General features: G+C 46.9%; 1 protein-coding gene across 1 annotated transcript in view; it reads right to left on the bottom strand.

Annotated features, from left to right (window-relative positions):
• LOC128408858 (alpha-2-macroglobulin-like) overlaps positions 1 to 23,036 on the bottom strand; it is a 65,046-nt gene that overhangs the window by 28,592 nt on the left and 13,418 nt on the right. Inside the window, 12 exon segments of the mRNA XM_053378878.1 lie at positions 3,950 to 4,132; positions 5,625 to 5,788; positions 8,212 to 8,385; positions 10,523 to 10,672; positions 11,591 to 11,733; positions 12,909 to 12,978; positions 14,592 to 14,813; positions 15,380 to 15,541; positions 16,938 to 17,047; positions 20,239 to 20,353; positions 21,384 to 21,534; positions 22,850 to 22,934. Coding sequence (XP_053234853.1) covers positions 3,950 to 4,132; positions 5,625 to 5,788; positions 8,212 to 8,385; positions 10,523 to 10,672; positions 11,591 to 11,733; positions 12,909 to 12,978; positions 14,592 to 14,813; positions 15,380 to 15,541; positions 16,938 to 17,047; positions 20,239 to 20,353; positions 21,384 to 21,534; positions 22,850 to 22,934 — 1,729 coding nt within the window.

The raw sequence follows: 23,036 nt of genomic DNA, 5'->3' as shown, positions 1-23,036 counted from the left end.
TTACAACACCTTATAGAAGTGACACCAAAGAAGGATGTTCTTCTCATTATAGGGGATTGGAATGCTAAAGTAGGGAATCAAGAGATAAAAGGAACAACTGGCAAATTTGGCCTTGGAGTTCAAAACGAAGCAGGGCAAAGGCTAATAGAGTTCTGCCAAGACAACAAGCTGGTCATCACAAACACGCTTTTCCAACAACACAAGAGACGACTCTACACATGGACATCACCAGATGGGCAGCATCGAAATCAGATTGATTATATTCTCTGCAGCCAAAGATGGAGAAGCTCTATACAGTCAGCAAAAACAAGACCTGGAGCTGACTGTGGCTCAGATCATCAGCTTCTTATAGCAAAATTCAAGCTTAAACTGAAGAAAGTAGGAAAAACCACTGGGCCGGTAAGATACAATCTAAGTCAAATCCCTTATGAATACACAGTGGAAGTGAGGAACAGGTTTAAGGATTTAGATTTGGTGGACAGAGTGCCTGAAGAACTATGGATGGAGGCTCGTAACATTATACAGGAGGCAGCAACGAAAACCATCCCAATGAAAAGGAAATGCAAGAAAGCAAAGTGGCTGTCCAATGAGGCCTTACAAATAGCGGGGGAGAGAAGGCAAGCAAAATGCAAGGGAGATAGTGATAGATACAGGAAATTGAATGCAGATTTCCAAAGAATAGCAAGGAGAGACAAGAAGACCTTCTTAAACGAGCAATGCAAAGAAATAGAGGAAAGCAATAGAATGGGAAGAGATCTGTTCAAGAAAATTGGAGATATGAAAGGAACATTTCGTACAAAGATTTCCATAATAAAGGACAAAAGTGGAAAGGACCTAACAGAAGCAGAAGACATCAAGAAGAGGTGGCAAGAATACACAGAGGAATTATACCAGAAAGAAATGGATGTCTCGTATACCCCAGGTAGTTTAGTTGCTGACCTTGAGCCAGACATCCTGGAGAGTGAAGTCAAATGGGCCTTAGAAAGCACTGCAAATAACAAGGCCAGTGGAAGTGATGCTATTCCAGCTGAACTATTTAAAATTTTAAAAGATGATGCTGTTAAGGTGCTACACTCAATATGCCAGCAAATTTGGAAAACTCAGCAGTGGCCAGAAGATTGGAGAAGATCAGTCTACATCCCAGTCCCAAAGAAGGGCAGTGCCAAAGAATGTTCCAACTACCGCACAATTGCACTCATTTCACACGCTAGCAAGGTTATGCTTAAAATTCTACAAGGAAGGCTCAAGCAGTATGTGGATCGAGAACTCCCAGAAGTGCAAGCTGGATTTAGAAGAGGCAGAGGAACCAGAGACCAAATTGCAAACATGCGCTGGATTATGAAGAAAGCTAGAGAGTTCCAGAAAGACATCTACTTCTGCTTCATTGACTATGCAAAAGCCTTTGACTGTGTCGACCACGGCAAACTATGGCAAGTTCTTAAAGAAATGGGAGTGCCTGATCACCTCATCTGTCTCCTGAGAAATCTCTATGTGGGACAAGAAGCTACAGTTAGAACTGGATATGGAACAACTGATTGGTTCAAAATTGGAAAAGGAGTACGACAAGGCTGTATTTTGTCTCCCTGCTTATTTAACTTATATGCAGAATTCATCATGCGAAAGGCTGGGCTGGATGAATCCCTAGCCGGAATTAAGATTGCCGGAAGAAATATCAACAACCTCAGATATGCAGATGACACAATCTTGATGGCAGAAAGTGAGGAGGAATTAAAGAACCTTTTAATGAGGGTGAAAGAGGAGAGCGCAAAATATGGTCTGAAGCTCAACATCAAAAAAACGAAGATCATGGCCACTGGTCCCATCACCTCCTGGCAAATAGAAGGGGAAGAAATGGAGGCAGTGAGAGATTTTACTTTCTTGGGCTCCATGATCACTGCAGATGGTGACAGCAGTCATGAAATTAAAAGATGCCTGCTTCTTGGGAGAAGGGCAATGACAGGCCTAGACAGCATCTTGAGAAGTAGAGACATCACCTTGCCAACAAAGGTTCGTATAGTTAAAGCTATGGTTTTCCCAGTAGTGATGTATGGAAGTGAGAGCTGGACCATAAAGAAGGCTGATCGCCCAAGAATTGATGCTTTTGAATTATGGTGCTGGAGGAGACTCTTGAGAGTCCCATGGACTGCAAGAAGATCAAACCTCTCCATTCTGAAGGAAATCAGCCCTGAGTGCTCACTGGAAGGACAGATTGTGAAGCTGAGGCTCCAGTACTTTGGCCACCTCATGAGAAGAGAAGACTACCTGGAGAAGACCCTGATGTTGGGAAAGATGGAGGGCACAAGGAGAAGGGGGCGACAGAGGACGAGATGGTTGGATAGTGTTTTCGAGGTTACCAGCATGAGTTTGACCAAACTGCAGGAGGCAGTGGAGGACAGAGGTGCCTGGCGTTCTCTGGTCCATGGGGTCACGAAGAGTCGGACACGACTAAACGACTAAAAACAACAACAGGGAGTCTCAAAGCGTCTAACAATCTCCTTTCCCTTCCTCCCCCACAACAAACACTCTGTGAGGTGAGTGAGGCTGAGAGACTTCAGAGAAGTGTGACTGGCCCAAGGTCACCCAGCAGCTGCATGTGAAGGAGCGGAGACGCGAACCTGGTTCACCAGATTACGAGTCTACTGCTCTCAACCACTGCACCACACTGGCTTTTGCTTTTTCCCGTTCTCTCTGACACAACATGAGAGACGACATGTTTCTTTGTCCTGATTTATGATTAATAGATCTGTAGTTGTAGTATGACTTCACAAGCCTCAAGCCTATTCTGTGTGCGCAGTTCTATCTGCTGATAGCGTGCCCTGGTTCTGAAGCCCAGGTCACTGATTTATGTCAGAGCAGAGGTCGATGGAAGGAGTCATCTGAGCTGGGGCTTGCCAGCTGGCCTCCCGATCCTCTGCATGTTGACAAAGCCCCAGCAATGTTTGATCCATCTTCAATGTGACAGGCCTTTAGATTTCTGAAGATGGCCGTGCATGGTGAAGAACATTTTCATAGCTCCCTCCTGCAAGCCGTATCTTCATTTCCCATCACCAGGGAAATCCTGTAAAATGCACATCACTTCCAAGTATTCGAGGTGCTATCAAGAGCCTTGACCTTCATTAATTTGCCTAATTCTCCCTAGGGTTATGGCTTGTAATAGGGCAGAGATTTTGTGGGGTGGGGGCTGTGTGGCCTTCCCCTTGTTGTTGGGCTCCAACTCCCATCAGCCCCGGGCTGGATGGCCTGTGAGCAGGTATGATGGAGGTTGTATAGCAGTAACACCTGGAGGGCCACAAGTTCTAAGCATTACTTTCAAGAGATTTTTGCTATGGTATCCCCCAGCACCACCACTGCCCTATTGATTATAATGGTTTTAATTGACACCGAAATGGGAATGCCTATGTGTAATGGTGAAAGGGTTTAATGCTGGAAAATTCCACTGCCGTACTCTAAGGGACTCTGAGCCTTAACTGAGCTGATAATGGAATGTTGTTTTCTGCTAGCTAACATGTGAGTGTTTAACCTTAGATCACATGAGAGGTATTGAATTGAATTGCAACTTTGCCATCATGGAAGGGTGACGGCTGGAGTCCTTTGTTCCTGTGTTCTGTGAGAGTGAGGATGCAGATGAAGCTTTCCAGATAAACAGCCCCAGGCAGGATGCAGGTTGTGGGGAGAGACAGACCTCTGTTTCTAGGTCTGCTGAAATTGTTTGACATTTTGTAAGATGCTGAGCCTATGCCTTAGACTGGCATGTGTCTTATGGAGTTGTTTGGATGCTTTTGTTTTGTTTTGAAGAAAGTTCTGCAAGCAAAGCTTTCGTTAAACTTATGGGCCTTGACAGTGCTTCATTTCCAAAGGAGCCCGTTTTTATGCATCCACTCGCTTCAAACTGCATAATATTAATATCTGCAATATGCGCACCCCATAAAGTCTGAAAACCACTACTTACTTCACTATCCACATGTTCCAGAGCCACGTCTCGGGAAAGTAGCTCCTGACAGTCTCCTGCTGTCTTCCTGTTCTTGCAGCTTCTCGTGCAGGAATGCCTGGAGCTCCTGGCAGTCCACTCAGATCCCGTAGGTTAGCAGCTTGAAGGAAGACAGGGCATAGATGGTGGCCATTGTTATTCGGACTCAATGAACAGAAAGCCCTCTTGATTTCAGTAGGTACACTCTGAGTGGGACTGTTGGATATTGCCCTAAATTATGTACTTTATTTCCACAGTGGTGACCAGAGGAGAAATGGAGGAGAGCAGAGATAAGTACCACCACAGTGCATCTGTAACAGCAAAACCGAGACCTTCCTCTGCTCCAGCTGCAATTAAACATGTCTCTCCCATACAGCCACAGCAAGTGCTCTAACTCACCAACGGTTTGACTTTACCCCTAAGGCCGCACTCTTACATTATCTCTTGAGACAGATGCCAACTAATTTATTTATTTAATTTCATTTTGTTTTTCTTTGTACTCTCTATCACTCTCTCTTTGTGTATGCGCGTGTGTGGCATAAATTGTGTTTCATACACAGCTGTCTTGTGTGTATGTGCCAGTGTTTACAATCTAACCCCCAACCTGCATAGAAGCACCCAATTTCTATTTGGTTCCATTTAACTTTTAAGCCATTTCACTTTTTAAAACAAAAGGTAGAATTCTGCAAATCAACATGTGTCCTCCAAGGCCTATACAGTGGTACCTCGGGTTAAGTACTTAATTCGTTCCGGAGGTCCGTACTTAACCTGAAACTGTTCTTAACCTGAAGCACCACTTTAGCTAATGGGGCCTCCTGCTGCCGCCGTGCCGCCAGAGTCCGATTTCTGTTCTTATCCTGAAGCAAAGTTTTTAACCTGAAGCACTATTTCTGGCTTAGTGAAGTGCGTAACCTGAAGCGTATGTAACCTGAAGTGTATGTAACCCGAGGTACCACTGCAACCGTGTTCTATTGCTGCTGAGTGACTAATTAATCTATGCCATTTAAATAGCACGATATTTTACCATAACGATAACGGTGGCAAATTCATAAGCACGCAATAGAACAAAATACACTCTGAATCTATCTTTGGGCAAATACTGGTACATTGGAACCTCGGTTCCCGAATGCCTCTGTTCTTGTATGTTTTGGTTCCCGGATGCTGAAAACCCAGAAGTAAATGCTTCCATTTTCAAATGTTTTTCGGAACTTGAACGTGCGACAAGACTTCTGCGGAGTGCAAGAAGCTCTTGCAACCAATGGGAAGCCATGCCTCGGTTTTCGAACATTCCGCAAGCTGGACGGGCTTCCGGAATGGATTTCCTTCAGGAACCGAGGTTCCACTGTAAACTTTCTATTTACAGCATGCAAATGCCGGAAGGGATGAGGCAATTGAAACTCTTCCTGAAAACCCTTCTGCCAAGTATCTTAATATTTTTTAAAAAATAGAACTAGGCATTCAGCAAAAGTTTTCGTCATTGCCTCAAGGCCCTTAGGGACGTAGAGGGTAGCTGGATGTACATTTGCTGGTTTCCCACAAGCAACCCTTCAGCCAATGTGAGAACAGGATGCTAGAGAAGATTTGCCATTGGCTCTTCTTAAGCTGTTATCGTTCCTCTTAAATTTGCAGAGCTTATAAATCTTGTGATTTTCAGGGCATTATGAAGATGGAACGAAGGCTAACTGGAGGAAATCCCACCCCTACTCCCACAATTGCCACCAACATTGCCACCAGGTTCTTACTGGCAAATACTGGTATATCTGCTCTGCAAAGGTTAGGCTTCTTTATCAAGGTGCTGGTAAAAGCTTTCAAGCCAAAGTCCTGCAAAATGAGAAAATGAGCCAGTATGAACCCTTCTCTAGAGCGTTATGCCTTCCCAAACAGCATATGTGTCTCTGTTCCCGAATACCTGACCAGGAGAGTCTCTACCGAGTCTGGATTAACCCTTCAGGAGCTGAACATCCTCCTCTGCCCACTGCCGGGTGGTCTGGAAGGATACAGGGGGATAGAGAAACATTTTTCTCCCTCTTTCATAGAATTGCAGAGTTGTAAGGGTGTGCGGTTCGAATCCCCGTGACGGGGTGAGCTCCTGTTGCTCGGACCCTGCTCCTGCTAACCTAGCAGTTTGAAAGCACGTCAAAGTGCAAGTAGATAAATAGGTACCGCTCCGGCGGGAAGGTAAACGGCGTTTCCGTGCGCTGCTCTGGTTCGCCAGAAGCGGCTTAGTCATGCTGGCCACATGACCTGGAAGCTGTAGGCCGGCTCCCTCGGCCAATAAAGCGAAAAGAGCGCCACAATCCCAGAGTCAGCCACGACTGGACCTAATGGTCAGGGGTCCCTTTACCTTTACCTAAGGGAACCCAAGGATAATCAAGTGGCTATCCAACCACCTGCAACACAGGAATCTCAGCTAAATCATCCAGGACAGGTGGCCATCCAAACTTTGCTTAAAAACCTCCAAGGAAGAAGAGTTCACCACCTCTCATGGGAGTCCGTTCCACTGCCAAACAACTCTTACTGTCAGAAAGTTCTTCCTAATGATTAGTCGCAATCTCCTTTCTTGTAACTTGAAGCCATTGGTCCAGTCCCTATGCTCCAGAGCAGGAGAAAACAAGCTTGTTCCCTCTTTCACGTGACAGCCCTTGAAATATTTGAAGGGCTCCTCAGCCTCTTTTCCAGGCTAAACATGCCCAGCTCCTTCAACCGTTCCTCATAAGGCTTGGCTTCCAGACCCTTGAAATATATTTTAAAAATAAAATAAAAAAATAGTCCAGTAGCACCTTAGAGACCAACTAAGTTTGTTCTTGGTATGAGCTTTCGTGTGCATGCACACTTCTTCAGATACACTGAAATAGAAGTCACCAGACCCTTATATATAGTGGGAGGGTGGGGAGGGGTTTTTCTCAGGAGGGTAGTAGGAGATGGGTGATTGACTCAATGGGTATGGTAAACCTGTTGTGTATATACATTATATATATATATATATATATATATATATATATATATATATATATATAGACTGCTTTAGACCCTTGATCATCTTGGTTGCCCTCCTCTGTACATGTTCCAGCTTGTTGACATCTTCTTAAATTGTGGTGCCCAGAACTGGACACAGTACTCTCATGGGCATCCAGTGAAACTGAATGTTGAAAGATTCAGGGCGGATTCAAAAAGCAGTTATTCACATGGTGCCTAGTTCAACTGTAAGGATGCAGGTGACGCTGTGGTCTAAACCACAGAGCCTCTTGGGCTTGCCGATCAGAAGGTCGGCGGTTTGAATCCCCGCGACGGGGTGAGCTCCCGTTGCTGTGTCCCAGCTCCTGCCCACCTAGCAGTTCGAAAGCACGCCAGTGCAAGCAGATAAATAGGTACCAGTCCGGTGGGAAGGAAAACGGCATTTCCATGTGCTCTGGCCTCCATCTCATTGTGCCAGAAGTGGTTTAGTCCTGCTGGCCACATGACCTGGAAAGCTTTCTGTGGACAAATGCCGTCTCCCTCGACCTGAAAGCGAGATGAGCGCCGCAACCCCATAATCACCTTTGACTGGACTTAACCATCCAGGGGTCCTTTACCTTTACCTTTTATCTAGTTCAACATTGAAACTCGCTTCCACAGGAGGGAGTGATGGCCACGAATGTGGATGGCTCAGAGGATCAGACAAATTAGGGGCAAAGGCTATCAGTGGCTACGAGCCATGATGGTGATGGTTTGCCTCCCCAGTTGGAGGCAGTGATGCTCCTGAATACCAGTCGCTGAAAACCACAGGAGGGGGGAAAGGGCTCTTGCGCTCGGATCCTGTTTGCAGGCTTCCCATAGGCATTTGGTTGAGCAATGTGAGAACACTGGACTAAACGCATTGGCCTGACCCAGCAGGCTCTTCTTAAGATTACATAATCTCTCTGCAGAGGACAATAGCTTTTGGTGGAAAACGAACTGCAGGGGAATGGAAACACTGCTGCGTGCGACGTATGCGGGGTGGAATGCAACACCGTGCTTCCTTACAGCCCTAGATTTTGGGTGGCTGAGCTGCCACTGTCACGCGGTGGGTCCCTGCAATGTGCCCTCCTCTTCCTGGCAGACATTTCACTCCCCGACAAATCATAGAATTGCAGAGTTGGAGTGGACCACAAGGATCACCTAGCCCAAACTCCTGCAATGAAGGACTCTCTTGCCCACATGGGTTCATAACCCTGACCCTGAGATTAAGGGTCTCATGCCAATGCAGCGGGTCCTTTGGCACTCACCTTGAGAATGTCATAGGCATCACGTTCACTCCGCTTAAAAGATTCATATCTGTAGCTGATGCCTCCCAAAACAATATTTTTCCTAACCGTGCAGCGATCAAGGTCCGGTTCAAGCAGGTAGTGGTGCCTGTAGACGTAACCTCGGAGGTCCTTCACAGGGAGCATATCATAAACCTGACCACAAAAGTAGCCACAATTAAGCATGTCCTAAAATGCCCCTGCTATTTTTTATTTTTTCTATATATTTTTACAAAATAATAATCATAAATAAGTAAGAATAAAAATGTGCACCTCAGGCCACGGAGACCATTCCATTGTTACTATCCAACCACCCACAATTTCAACACCTCTTGCGATGGTTTGACCCCTTTCCATTTTAACAGTACAAATTCTACAAACGCCTTCCATATCTCCTCTAAATCACCTCTTCTCTAAAATGTCCCTGCATGGCCACTGCAGAACAGCTCTGCCCACCAGAAAGTTGTTCCCAATATTTAGTTGGAATCTCTTTCCTTGTAATTTGAAGCCACTGACTCGGGTCCCACCCTCTGGCACAGCAGAAAAGAAGCTTGCCCTGTCTTCAGCCTTGAAGGTAGCCATCAGATCACCTCTCAGCCTTCTCTTTCCCCAGGCTAAAGATACTCAACTGTGCTTCACGAGACTTGGTTTCCAGGACACAGTTTGGACAGAAAGGAATGGGTCCATTCAACACTTTGCCAAACCGTTTCAAAAGTGGATACAGATGTTCTATGCATCCCCGGTCCTCCGTTTATCAGTCCGGCATATAACTGGAATGAAACTTAGTTCTTTAAAATTGTTGTATGCACCCCAGTCTCTGAAAACGAGAGACTCCAGAGGTTCTAGTGGTTATCCAGAGTCTGGCTTCCTTGAGAAAGGAAGTGTTTTGGAGATCTATGGCCTTGCCCCTGCGATTGAGGGGGCCAGGGCCATACAACGTCAGTGTTAAGATAGTCCGTTCCACCTTAAGAGGAACAGGCTGTTGTGTGTCACATGTCTGTTTACTTTCCAGCACAGCTTGCTGGGAACTTCTGTTTGTGTATAGCTTTTGCTTATGCTGTTTGCTTGGACACGAAGGGGAGCAGACATGTTTTTCCTTTTGTCCTGATGCTGAATAAAATGCCTGTAAATATGTGTCAGGGGCTCAGGAGCAGAAGCACAGGGGAGAGAGGAAATGGAGAGCGAAGGGGAGGGATCCGAGGGGAGCGTAGGGGAGTATGACAGTGACCCGAGAGATTCCATGAGCTTCTCCAGCGAATCAGAAGATTCCCAGAAGGGGGCGCCGATGGTGAGGGCAAGGGGGTCCCAGGAGGACGCACCAGAAGCAGGGGGCCAGCAGGGACTCCCAAGGGAGCAGCGGAGGATCAGGACCAGCTTCCCCACCAGAGCGCAGTGGGGGGGAAGAGTCACATGTGTCAGGGCCAGCCTCTCCTCCAGCAGGGAGAGAAGATGAGTCAGGGCTGACCACGCCCCAATCGGAAAGTGGGGAAAGGGCGGGGAGGTCAGTTCCAGCTAGCCTCCCCGAAGGAGGGAGTAGTGACAGCAGTGTAACGGTCAGAAGGAAAGTGGGAGGCTCGGCGCGCGCGCCAAGTTCAAATGTACAGGCGCGCGGGACAGCAGGAAACCCGGATTGGGAGCCAGGTCCTAAAGCCCGACGGAGGGAGGGGGAAGAGTCAGGGGACTCAGCGTCAGAAGAGTCTAGGAAGGGTGAGACCCCGACGAGCAGGCGGACCCAGAGGAGGAAGGAACAGAGGAAGAGGTGGAGTAAGGCTAGAGTCTTAAACTGGTGTCAGGGGGGAGGAGATTCAGACGGAGCTTCGGCGGTCTAAGGTTACAGACGTAGCGTTGCACGCTGCGCCTGTGGAAGTGAAACTGAACTTCAATAAAGACTTTTATACTAAACAATGAAGCAGCGTTGGTCTTCTATGAGCTGGGACCTCGGGCAGCGCTGACAATATGTTTTACACAGCCTCTAATCTGCCCTTCTGTTGCGAAGAGTTCTTATCTCTGCTGAGTTGCGTGCCCAGCTTCTGAAGCTTCTGAAGCTCTGGGTCGCAGATTCATGCTGCACCAAGGACCGGAGATCGCCCGGCTGCCGGCCAGTGGGCTGGAGCCAGCTGGGGGCCTGCCAATTGCCCCCGTTCGCTTGGATGCATCCCAACAGTCAGCACACCGGACATACATGCCACACGGCTCATGTACATGACATCAGCACACCCCATGGCACGGAAGCGCAAAAGTGGCTCTAGGAATGTTACACTTGAAGACAGCTTCAAAAGCAGATTTGACTCACAGTCTTAGGGGACATCTCAGCTTCGGGCTTCAAGAGAAAGACACTCTTATCGACAGCATGGACAGCACAAAGGGAGCCTTTGGAGGCAGCAAGATGGAGGTGAGTTTTGCTAGTAGGGAGGCCTTCAGCATCAGAGAACCACAGGTTCACCTGGAGGCATAAAGGGCATTTGAAAAAATTGTGAAAACAGGTTATTTATTGGGACGGAGTGATTTTTGAAGCTGTTGTTAAAGTTGCAAAACAACAAAGCACAGGACGGAGCAATGGACAATTTCTGAAACAACAAGGGGGTATCAACCAAGGCATGGTGGAGAACAGCAACAACTGGGAAAAGGCAGACATAACATTTTACAAGGACAGGAAGAAACACCACAAAATAATTGTCACACACAGGAAGAAAAAGGATATGGTTGGGGTGCCTCACTTGTAGATTTATAAATCATTTAATGTGTCACCACAAATGGAAGTTATTAATATTGCAGTTGATGGATAAGGGATTATTATTTTGACCGGAATGTAATTGAAATTAATAAGATTTTGGAACGCAGAAGTAAAGAAAATCATCAAACCATCAAATCTTGCATGCAGGGGGGCCACCTAAATTATATAATTTGGTATATGAATGATTGGCTGGGGAAACCCAGCCAGATGGGCAGGGTACAAATAATAAACTAATTATTATTATTATTATTATTATTATTATTATTATTATTATTACTATTATTACTATTATTGCTTTTAGTAATTGTATTGCAATTTGGTATTGTTATAATGAGCCTATTATTGGATTGTAATTGAAAAATTAATAAAAATTATTATAGAAAGGGCATTTGAAGAGTTCATTCTATTACATGACAGCACAGAGATAATCCCTTCTGGGATTTGTTTTCTCAGCTTGGGTTGCCCTCCTCAGCTGCCAACAAGTTAATATTCTGCTGGTCCAGCTGGAAAAAATGGTGCTCTATGGACTACCAAGTGAGAACTTTGGCAAAGGTTTATGCCGGAGACGGAACAGAGAGCCTCATGGCCATGTCTGCCCTGGGCCTCAGAGAATCCCCACAACCTTACCTTGTTTGCGAAGCAGTTCTCCACGGTGAAATCTGCTGAATGGGCCACTAGTTCTCTATTGGGCAAAATCGTGTAGAGAAGCAAACGGGCCAACGGAGCAGTGTCCATGTCAACAGGGAGGTCCAGAGAAAACACCCCTTTGGCTGGTAGATAATGAAATGTTAGTGTAAGTCTAAAAATAGTCTTGAAATGATCCTTGCATAGTTTTGCCCCTAACAACAAATCTGCCCCTAGCAACAAGCTTTCTGCTAGCAACAGGTCTTCCCCAGCAACAGGGTTTCCTTAGCAACAGACTTCTTTATTAGACAGGCTCTGAAGGAGGAGGTGTGGTTGCTACTCTGCTCAGATGGCTGCAGAGCAGGGAGGAGGAATGATTCTCTGTACAGTGGTACCTCGGGTTAAGTACTTAATTCATTCCGGAGGTCCGTACTTAACCTGAAACTGTTCTTAACCTGAAGACCACTTTAGCTAATGGGGCCTCCTGCTGCTGCCGCGCCGCCAGAGCACGATTTCTGTTCTCATCCTGAAGCAAAATTCTTAACCTGAAGCACTATTTCTGGGTTAGCGGAGTCTGTAACCTGAAGCATATGTAACCTGAAGCGTATGTAACCCGAGGTACCACTGTACATAGTTTTACTTTATTTTCCTTAGGCCAGCAGTTGTATAAGTTTTAATGTTAATTCTTCCATCAATACTTAAAGCAGAACTGGAATGTGTTTATTCCCACAGGTGAGCTGAACTGAGGAAGTATATTCTGGGAGACTTTCTGAGTGACATTGCTGACTGAAAAGGGAACCCCAAATGCATAGCGCACTGACACAAAATTCCCAAGGAGGAAGAGAGGGAGGAAGAGAATGATTACAATTCATGAGTGTAAAATTATATTGTCTATGAGCATAAAATTGAGGAAACTCTGAAACATGTCATGCTATAACCGCAAGGGCACATGGAAGCATATGTGGTGGCACTGTACTAAGGTGTGGGTTTACATCATGGGTAGGCAAACTAAGGCCCAGGGGCCGGATCTGGCCCAATCACCTTCTAAATCTGGCCTGTGGATGGTCCAGGAATCAGCGTGCTTTTACATGAGTAGAATGTGTCCTTTTATTTAAATTGCATCTCTGGGTTATTTGTGGGGCATAGGAATTCGTTCATTATTTTCCCCCAAAATATAGTCCGGCCCCCCACAAGATCTGAGGGACAGTGGACCGGCCCCCTGCTGAAAAATTTTGCTGACCCCTGGTTTACGTTATCACCTGGGTTTATAAAAAGTTGGAAAGGTCACCAAGAATGAAGGGAGGAATGGAGTGCCACTTACCGGTACCTTCTCTGTGCTCCACAGGCAGAACATGGGTCCCTGATCGCAAAATGACCCCCTTAGCCATCACCTGCATGGAAGGCGGAAAACGCCTGATAAAAGCATAAGAACACAACAGCCTGCTAGGTCAGGCCAATGGTCTATCTAGTTCAGCATCTTACTCTCACTGTGGCCAGGCCACCTATTTGCCTATAAGCTGGATGAGGATGGAGGAGGCAAAATATATGGTTACACTGATATGCCAGCAGTTCTTACACACAGGGAGTGTTCTGGCTTCCAGAAACAATCTCTCTCCTGGTAGTACAACATGAATTGCCATTACGCTTGAGCCTATCTTTGCAATTGGAAATCAAACACAGTTTGGCAGCTGAAAATGGATTTGAATGAGCACTATTCAAAGTCCTTTCCTTAAAAAAAAGAAGAAGAAGAAGCAGTCAGTTCACAAAGGCCTGTCAGAATAAAACAGCTGGCAGACGGACGACAAGGGAGCCAGTCTAACTTCTCTATGAAGAGTGATAATAATAATAATAATAATTGTCAGGTGCGGGTGGTGGTTGCTCGTGAGTAACCAGGCAGGACTCTGACCTGTCTTTTACAGGTTTTATTGTGCAAACTATTTACAATGCAGAACCACAAAGTTCATGTCCGTCTTAGTCACTTGCAGAAGCCAGGAGTGGCCCCTTCTGGCTTCTCCCCCAGCATAAGAACTTTGGTACCCCAAGCCTCCGCCTTCCCTCTTTGCGCTTCACCCCTCTGTGCAAGCTTGGCGACGGAAGGGGCGTGCGTCCCTCCTGCCCAGCCTGGCTAGGTGAGGCGCTGGGGCTCTCAGCAGCATCCTCAAGCCCTTTCCTCGCTTGGCTGGCCCCTTCCCCTTGTTCTCCACTGGAGGTGTGGATGTTACGAAAAAGGAGCAATGCAGCTGGGTGCTCCAGATGGCTGGAAAGCCAAACAGGATGTGGACGTTATGGGACTGTACCGTGGGAACAAGGGACAGTCTATTCAGTGCACTGAGCACTGGATGTTAGCTCAGAGTGTCACATGACCCTGTACTGGAAGTACATGGGTGGAGTTATTCTCTCTCTGCTGTTGGTGATGAGAGAGAGCAGTCACGTTTCTCTGTACTGCTGGGAAGGACAGAAATAAAGGCATGTAAATACATTTCTGTCTGTCTCTTTCCCCTCCCTGGGGATGAGAGGGGAGGTGTGTTCTTCTCACGTTGAGAAGGATCGCCGATTGAGACCTCGCCTGGTCTTGCCGGGAGTCGCTGACAGGGAGGTCAACAAGGTTTCAAGCCGGGCACCTGGAGGGTGGCCAATTCCTCTGACTTTTGGCTTGAAATCAACAGCTTTTCCCACCGCTGAAGGAGGAACTGCTCCTCAGGAGTTTCGGAAGCTCTCTGTATCCCTGCGGCCTCCCGGCTTCCCTCCCCTGTTCCGATGGCAGTCCCATAATAATAATAATAATAATAATAATAATAATAATAATAATAATAATATTCATACACTGCCCAACTGGCTGGGTTTCCCCAGCCACTCTGGGTAACTTCCAATAGAATATTAAAAACACGATAAAACAACAAACATTAAAAACTTCCCTAAACAGGGTTCCAAAGGTTGGGAGCAGCCACTGAGAAGGCCCACTCCCAAGTCCCTACCAAAGAAAGGCCACTCTGTCCAGGCTTACCAAATAGTAAAAGACCATCTCCTGCTCTTTTACGACAGCTGAATTCAGAATATAATGGACCCGGAGCGTCTGAGTCTGACCACAGCTTAAGGTCCCAGGAACACGCTCAATGTGGAGGTAGCTTTGGCTTGGTGAGTAAAAACGCCCCGCTGAATGAGATGCGCTCTGGTGTTGGGGACTGATCCAGCCTTGTTCACACGCCGAGTTCGATTTATAAGTTGCCTGGCAAACAGAAAGAAAGAGGAAAATGGCAGGAGCTCAGGGACTGGAGAAAATAAATCCTTGTTGTTCCTGTATTAGGGAATCATTGGTGCCTTGGGGACTCTGAGATAAACTTTCTGATATTACACCAGCTCGAGACTCATCTCAGACCTATTTGCATGCCCAGCAACCAACACACACCTTTAGGAGTAAATAAGTCCCAATACATTTCCTGGAGGCATATTCTGGATTCAGAAATGGAAAGAGCAAGAATGAAATTAACGGGAAATGACAAACCCAGAAAAGGTGGTGAAGGAGAAAGAGAAAGGAAAAAAGTAGGAGCCACAGGAAACTGAATCTCAAAGCATTTTTTAAAATTTCAACCGATCCAATTGATATTGGAGAGGTTGGGTGGCCATCTGTCATGGATGCTTTAGCTGAGATTCCTGAACTGCAGGGGGTTGGACTAGATGACCCCTGGGTCCCTTCCAACTTTAAGACTCTTACGATTCTATGATATTCCCATGTTTTGTGCTTGCGAAGAATAAATCTGCCTTATTTAGTTCTCAGTCCCCTTGAACACTCACCTGGATCCTGAGTTCAGGAGCTGTGAAGTTATCAGTGTCTATGGAAAAACGGGCTCGTCCCTGGTCATCAGTTACGTAGTTGGTGCTGGTTCCAGTTAGATGTACCCTAATCTGAATTGTTTCATTGGCAATTGGCACTTTGGCAGCATCCAAAAGCTTCACCTAGCAGGGCAAAAACAATACATATAGCAGTTTGGTCTGATGATGATGATGATGAAGATGATGTTGATGATTACAGTGGGACCTCTGGTTGCGAACAGGATCCGTTCCAGAGCCCCATTCGCAACATGAGCAGAACGCAACCCGCGTCTGCACATGCAGGGGTTGCGATTCTCCGCTTCCGCGCATGCGCATGATGTCATTTTGAGCGCCTGCGCATGCGCTAACAGCGAAACCCGGGAGTAACCCTTTCCAGTACTTACGGGTTGCTATGGGGCGCAACCTGAAAAGACATAACCTGAACCGAATGTAAGAAGAGGTAAGGTAAAGGTAAAGGGACCGCTGACCATTAGGTCCGGTCGTGACCGACTCTGGGATTGCGGCGCTCATCTCGCTTTATTGGCCGAGGGAGCCGGAGTACGGCTTCCGGGTCATGTGGCCAGCATGACTAAGCCGCTTCTGGCGAACCAGAGCAGCGCACGGAAACGCCGTTTACCTTCCCGTGGAAGCGGTATCTATTTATCTACTTGCACTTTGACGTGCTTTCAAACTGCTAGGTTAGCAGGAGCCGGGACCGAGCAACGGGAGCTCACCTCGTCGCGGGGATTTGAACCGCCGACCTTCTGATTGGCAAGTCCTAGGCTCTGTGGTTTAACCCACAGTGCCACCCGCGTCCCAAGAAGAGGTATGACTGTATAAAATTTTATTTATACCCCGCCCTCCCTGGCTAGGGCCGGGCTCACAGCAGCTAACACCAAATATGAATTTCAATAAAACATAACAGGAAAAAATACAACAAACAAACAGTTAATTAAAATACGGCTTAAAATACAGCTTAAAATGCAGCCTCATTTTAGCAGTAGCCCATATGAATTGGGAGGGAGATGAGTGGCGGAGCTAGCTGTTCCGGCGCCCAGAGTGGTGTGCACCTGGGGGCGGGGCTAGCCGCCCACGTGGGTGAGGTGAACGTCCCGGGGGCAGGGTGAGCATGCCAGGGGGACGAGGCAAGCATCCCAGAAGGTGCGCTGTGCTGCCACCCGCGCTGAGCATCCTGGGGAGTGCGTGTCCCAGGGGTGTGCCGCCCGCGCTGAGCATCCCAGGGGTGTGGCACAGTGATGTCACCCCCCTCGGGAATGACACCCGGGGGGGCACACCCACCGCACCCACCTTACTCCGCCTCTGAGGGAGATGACTGTCTGTAGGGGGCGTTCTATAAGTTCAGGTGGGTGAGGATGGAGAAGGTTGAGGGCACACAAATTGCATGAGGGGTGGGGGGTGAATTGCTAACCACCCTGGCCCATCCATCCTCCTGTTCCAGTGCGTACAGGGAACATTTGTCTTTAAAACAAACATCCAGCTGTGGGGTCATGCACAGTGGGGATCTCTCAGCCTGCCGTACCTGCCCAGTAAAGGGGATCCCAGGCTTGTAGGAAGAGTCCACATTCTCAAAGGTGATTGTGCTGAGAGTGGTAATGATCATGGTGGAAGCCGTGCCTGTCATTTCCACCCCTGCCAAATAGTCAAAGAGAGGTAGGTACATATAAGCACACATGGTGGGACTGCTCAAAGGTGGCTGAATTGTGGAATAAGGCATTTGCTGAGATCTCTTTGGTAAAAAACAAACAAACTCTTACTCTATCTTTCCACCTGGCAATTTTGAACCTATATGGAAACAGAATGGGATTTGAAAAGTAAATAACTTATTTCTCATCTCTTAAGAGCAGCTCAGGGCTGTGTTGCCAAATCCTAGAATATCCTTAATCTTAATATTTGGGATTGCTGGTGTTCAAGGGTTTCACAAATTGCCCGTCTTGAAAAAGTACCCAAAGGGCAGAGCTTGAATGAATAATTTCCGAATTTCTTTTCGATATGTGGCATGATTTTCTTATGCAAATATTCTTTATACAAATATTGAGGCACATGGTTGGTGCCGTTTGCCTATGCAAATGTCTGGTCTATATGGAACCTTTATTCTCAATAAAGATGGAACTCACAGGTGGAGAATACTTTTATTTTTATAAATCTTTATTATTGTAAAGGGTATCCTTATAGGAGATAAAACTTTGTTATCCTTTTTGGAGATGTGTTGTATCTTTGCACTTTCACCCTTCTAGGTTGTGACGCTTCATGGTTTGCGTTACCAATTCTTAGTTTTCTTTCTTTTTGTTATGTTTGCACTCATTTTGTTAACAAATCAATAAAAAAGTAAAAGGGGGGGAAAGGAAGGTGGGTAAGCGAGGGAATGTTCTGTCCCTCCTGTCTGCCCTCACAAGCTCCATTGCCGGCTTCTGCTTTGCTTAAAATGCTGCCCTTCTTTTGTCAGGCTAGACAATTTCTCCCAGTAGCATTGTCTACCCATAGTAGACAATGCCAGTAGCATTGTCTACCCATAGTGGCAGGAGCCTGAACCTTTCAATGGGAGAGGCCAGGGACCATAATAAGCCCCTGGACCTTGGTCCTTCCTTGGTTCACACATACCTGTGCCTAAAAGTACATGAAAGAGCACCTTCCCCAATATCAACCATCTCGGTCCCTACTTATTAACAGGAGAGGCCCTCCTGGTGGTGCTGAACACTGAGGGTTGTCTGTTTCTTGGTGACCCATGCCAGGGCCCTCTCTGTGGTGGCTCCCTGATGATGGAATGCCCTCCTAGGGAGGTGTATCAGTCTCCTTCATTAGTAACTTATAGGCAGTGCTTTTTTTTTCTTTAAAAAAATGTTTAGGGGTACTCTCATTTTGGCTGCTCCCCCTCGCCCCCTTCCTGCCCCCAACCTCTGGATGAGGGACTCGAGGCGGCAGCGATGGCGCTGAGAGGACGGGAAGGCCCCCGGCAACGGCAGGGTTGCTTGAGCAAAGAGGGGCAAGAACTCGCCTCCTGGCTCTAGCCTGGCAAGAGGAAGAGGAAGAGGAGGAGGAGCAGTAGTAGCGTCGCCTCCACCACTGTGGTGGTCACGTGGGGTTGCTATGAGAAATTATGAAAAAATGAAGCAAGCCATTGTGTCAGCCATTGTTTTGACTGGGTTTGAGTCATGTTACATGATTTCTGATCAATCCAAGCCTCTGCCTCTCTGCCCCGTTTTCTCTGTGCCTGACAGTCACATACACAGACCGGTTGCTTCACCTGCAATCCTGAGTACATAAAGATAGGAGGTAGCTTTGATGTAGCTTTTGTTAATCTTAGGGCCAGGAAACAGAGTTCACATGGAGGTGATAAAAATGCCTGTCTTTCCTGTTTTCTTCCTGTTTATGACCTCCGGGGTTTGCTAAATGCATTCCTCCTTGGTTCCTCTTTTATTTAGCCTAAACATGTATGCATGCACAAGTAGTTCTCTGTAGTTAAGAAGCTTCCTCTGATCTGTTTTTTTAAATGATTTGGTATTTTTATTTTCTTATTATTATTATAAATTTTACTAGTATTTCCCACAAAACAACACAAAAAATATCAAAAATTAACAATACACAAAACAGAAAAACCGACATTCAAAAAAAAAAATCCATATCTTACAAGTTAATAATATAAACACTAAAAAGAAAAACAAACATTAATTTCCACCGATCCCACAGCACCTCCTTTACCTCTCATTGCCTCTTTCTGTTTTCCTTTTTAGCTTCCTCTGATCTGACTTTGTTCCCACATGGGGATTTTTTGAAATGCTCCGAGGAAAGCGGATTGCTTCTTACAAATGCTGTGTTAAAGTTCTTTTGTTAATAAAAATGGCCTGGGCCAGGGAGTGGCTATCGCATTTGCTCCCAGAGTCTTGCTGGTCAAGTCTAGTGTCTATTGAATTAATCAGGGTCCAGTCCTTCCTTTACCTGCAGAACGCAACATACTATGTCCGCCCCAGACTCCCCTCCCTGGGCACCAGCAGGGAGAATGACAGAGCTCCAGTCTGCCCTGCTACTGCAAAGACAGCTAGCATGTTGGTTGGTCCATCGGTCGGTCAGGGCAACACAAAATGTTTAGGGGTATGCGTCCTGCTGCATCCCCGCAGCTTATTAGAGACATTGCAGAACCAACCCTGTTTTTCCTAAGCATTTGATGGCTGAAAGACCTTCCCCTGAAATTCCAAACAAAAAAATTTTTTTCTTTCCAGTAGCACCTTAAAGACCAACTAAGTTAGTTCTTGGTATGAGCTTTCGTGTGCATGCACACTTCTTCTTCCCCTGAAATTGTTAGGTTTTCAGAGCAGGTGTGAAATATACTCTGAATCGAGACTGGATTTCATGCTCTTTATTCAGCTCATAGTGGTGAGGAGGAATGGAAGTTCTCCCAGAATGTCTGCTTTATATACATTGTTTACACAATGGGCCCTACGTGATTGGCTAATTCCGGGATTCACCTGTAGGCCAATCAGGTTGCGGATTCACTTCCACCTGGAGCTGGATTGGATAGCTCCTGTGGACCAATCAGACTGCTGCATTCTGGACCCTATTGTTCTAGGACCAATCAGACTGCTGCATTCTGGACCCTATTGTTCTAGGACCAATCAGACTGCTACATTCTGAATCCTATTGTTCTAGGGCCAATCAGACTGCTGCCTTTTGGATCCTATTCAACTCAGTACATAACAGGGTGATTGCTTTTAGGAGTTTTGAAACGTTTCCAGAAGGTTTTTCTTAGCTGAATGGTTTTAAAACTGACATGCTGGGCTCTTTTGGAGGACTGGTGGGAGATAAATTTAATAAATAAAATAAAATACCTGTGCCTTCCTCTTCGATCTTGCCTTCCACCTTGAGGTTCATCGCATATCCCTCCCGCTTCAGATGAAAAATCTTGGTTTTCACCACCTGAGGGAGGCAGCCATGCCCATTTGCCTGCACCGGAAGACAGAGAGTTGTAGCAGCTACCAATGAGAATTGTGTCATTACACAAAACAAGGTGTTTGAGGTCAAGACAGTCAGGTTCACACAATAGCCACTGATCTAGGCACACTCATTCATTTATATCTGTCCGTTTATACAAGGCTGGCAATATTTCAAGAGGAAAAATCCGGACATTTGTTGAGCTTTCCTTGGGCGATTGCCAAAAAAGTTGACGATCACTCGCTCTCCCCCCAGTTATCCGCCATCATCAAGCAGATCAAAAGCCAGAGCTGCCAGTACACGAAAAAATTTTAAAAAATTTAACCCCCCCCCCAAACTAGGACATTTGCTTTTATTTTTTTAAAATCCCCCCAGATGGGCATGTAGGCCCCCCAGATACTTTCTGGACAAAGGGATCAAATGTTCTTCAGGTTTTTGAAGAGACTTCAGTGAGGAACAACAGGCACCAACAAAATGAGCAAATATATATTCCTGCAGCCATATCCACCATTTCAATCATTTTGGCTTGTCTGATGGGATGACGTTTCCCTCGTTTCCTGCTGAATGCCATTCTGGGGTTTCTCCCAGAGCCTTGGGACTCCCCTTGAGTAAATCAGTGTTGGGATTCGCAGGATACTGAGTAAGTCTGCAGGCTTCAACAGGCTGATGCAATACTCTGTGAAGTGCTGGGTCAGAGTGACTCAACAGGAATGTGATTGGCTATCACCTGTTTTAAAAGGAAAGCCTGTTCAACAGTAAGTGTGGTGGTTGTGCTGTGGTGTGGTGGTGCTGTGGTGGAGAGTATTCGTTTGCCTTAAGGAGCAGGTACTCTGTATGGACTGTTTTTGTAAATACTTGTATATAGCTCACATTAAAAAGACTGCACTGGAAAGAAACCTGGGACTCCGAGCGTTTCGCTAAAAAGCGCCGCGAGGAATTCGCGACAATCAGGATGAATGTCCAATTATAACAGGTCACCCGGGAGGGCCGACTCCCCAACAGTGTCTTACATTTCATTTTCAGCTTCCGCTTTGGGTCTCACCTCTCCACTGAACTCTTCACATATTCCTTCCGACGCTTCTCTGTAACAGCTCCCTCCAGAACTGGAATAAACATGCCAGCCTCTGTCTTCATTATATTTCCGGCAAACACGGACCTTCACCTGCCCAGCGACAGGCTTCCCGTACGTGTACCTGTAGTCAGGAAACAGCCACAGCATCGCTTGAAAGATGACATCAATATACAGTGGTACCTTGGAAGTCAAACGGAATCTGTTCTGGAAGTCCGTTTGACTTCCAAAATGTCTGGAAACCAAGGTTCTCTTATGGTGGCAATGGTGCCCACCTGAGAGGTTCTGGAATGGAGTTCAAGTGAGTTCTGGGTGAAATAAGCCCTGAATAAGTGGCCCAACATTGTGAGGAATTCAGTGCAGCTATGACAATCATTCCATCAGAGCTAAGGTGGTGCGGCCAAGGCTGGATTGGAGGCCTAGCTGTCAAGCATCCCTTATTTGGAGGGACAGTCCCTTATCCCAGCGCCATTACCACTGCTGTCCCTTATTGATGGATGTCCCTTAAATTTCACAGGTTTCAAAGGAAGCAGCTCCTCTCCCTCCCTCCCTGCCAGCCAGGGAGGAGGAAGGCTCCAAGTGTGTTGCTTGGCTCCCCGGTCCGCCCCCCTCCGGCCTCCTCTCACCAGCCTCGGCCCCCGGGAGCCCCTCCCCGCCAGGACTGGTGGGAGCCTTGGGCCCTTCCACCGCCATCCTCCTCGTGGCCGCCGAACTGAGCGTCTCTGCCTGGGGCCTCCCCTCTGCCCGTCACCGCCGCTCCCACTAGGCCGTACTGCGGCTGTGCCGCTGAAGGACCCGAATGAGATGGGCAGCCTGGCATGGTCTATGAATTGATGAGGAGCCTTGAGAGGAGAGCGAGGGCAACCATAGAGAAAGCAGTTCAGAGAGAGGAGGAAGAGGAGGAGGCGGAGGCACAGGCAGGTGTTCCAAGGGCTACAAGGGAAGGACCACAAGCGCTTCTCCCATAGATTTGTAGTGGTAGACTAGCATAGATGGTCTGATCTGTGGGTTTACTTTGGGCGCTATTCTCCCCCCCCCTTCCTCCCGCCCCGCCTGATGGAACTGAGAGCTGCAGGTGGAGCACGAGAGAAAAGATACAGAACTGCCACAGCATCTTCGTAGCTTGGACTTCATTTTGCGCGAAAAGTGGTTGCTGCTGGTAGTTATTTAATTGCAGTGTTTCATCAGCTGGTGTCTTGAGCAGCAACCTCTGGAAACGAAGGGCTAAAAACCAGCGTTGCTCTCCAAAATTATCTGGTCCCTTTTAACTGGGTGACTAAAATCCCTTATTTTCAAGGCTGCTGGTCCCTTATTTTCAAATCTGTAAGTTGACAGCTATGCTTGGAGGAGAGGTTAGCTGGTGCTAGCAACATCACCCAAGTTCTCAATTCACGTGGTCCCACATCTATGGGATAGAAGCCCAGGCTGCTCTCACTTACAGGCCACAGACGGTCACTTCGAGTTCCTCAGCCACAAATGTTATCTCCTTGGGTGCCTTCACCAAAACTTCGAACTTGGGCAGCACTGTAAGAAGGAAAGAACACGGGGATGAAAAGCAACATAATCAGCCTGAGCACAGAAAGGAGGCGAATGCGTGCAGCATTAACACCCCACAACAGATTTTTC

This window comes from Podarcis raffonei, chromosome 2, assembly GCF_027172205.1.
Source record: "Podarcis raffonei isolate rPodRaf1 chromosome 2, rPodRaf1.pri, whole genome shotgun sequence".
NCBI classification, from domain to species: domain Eukaryota; kingdom Metazoa; phylum Chordata; class Lepidosauria; order Squamata; family Lacertidae; genus Podarcis; species Podarcis raffonei.
Note: the sequence above shows the minus strand (reverse complement) of the source record. Positions and strands in the feature narration are given on the sequence as shown.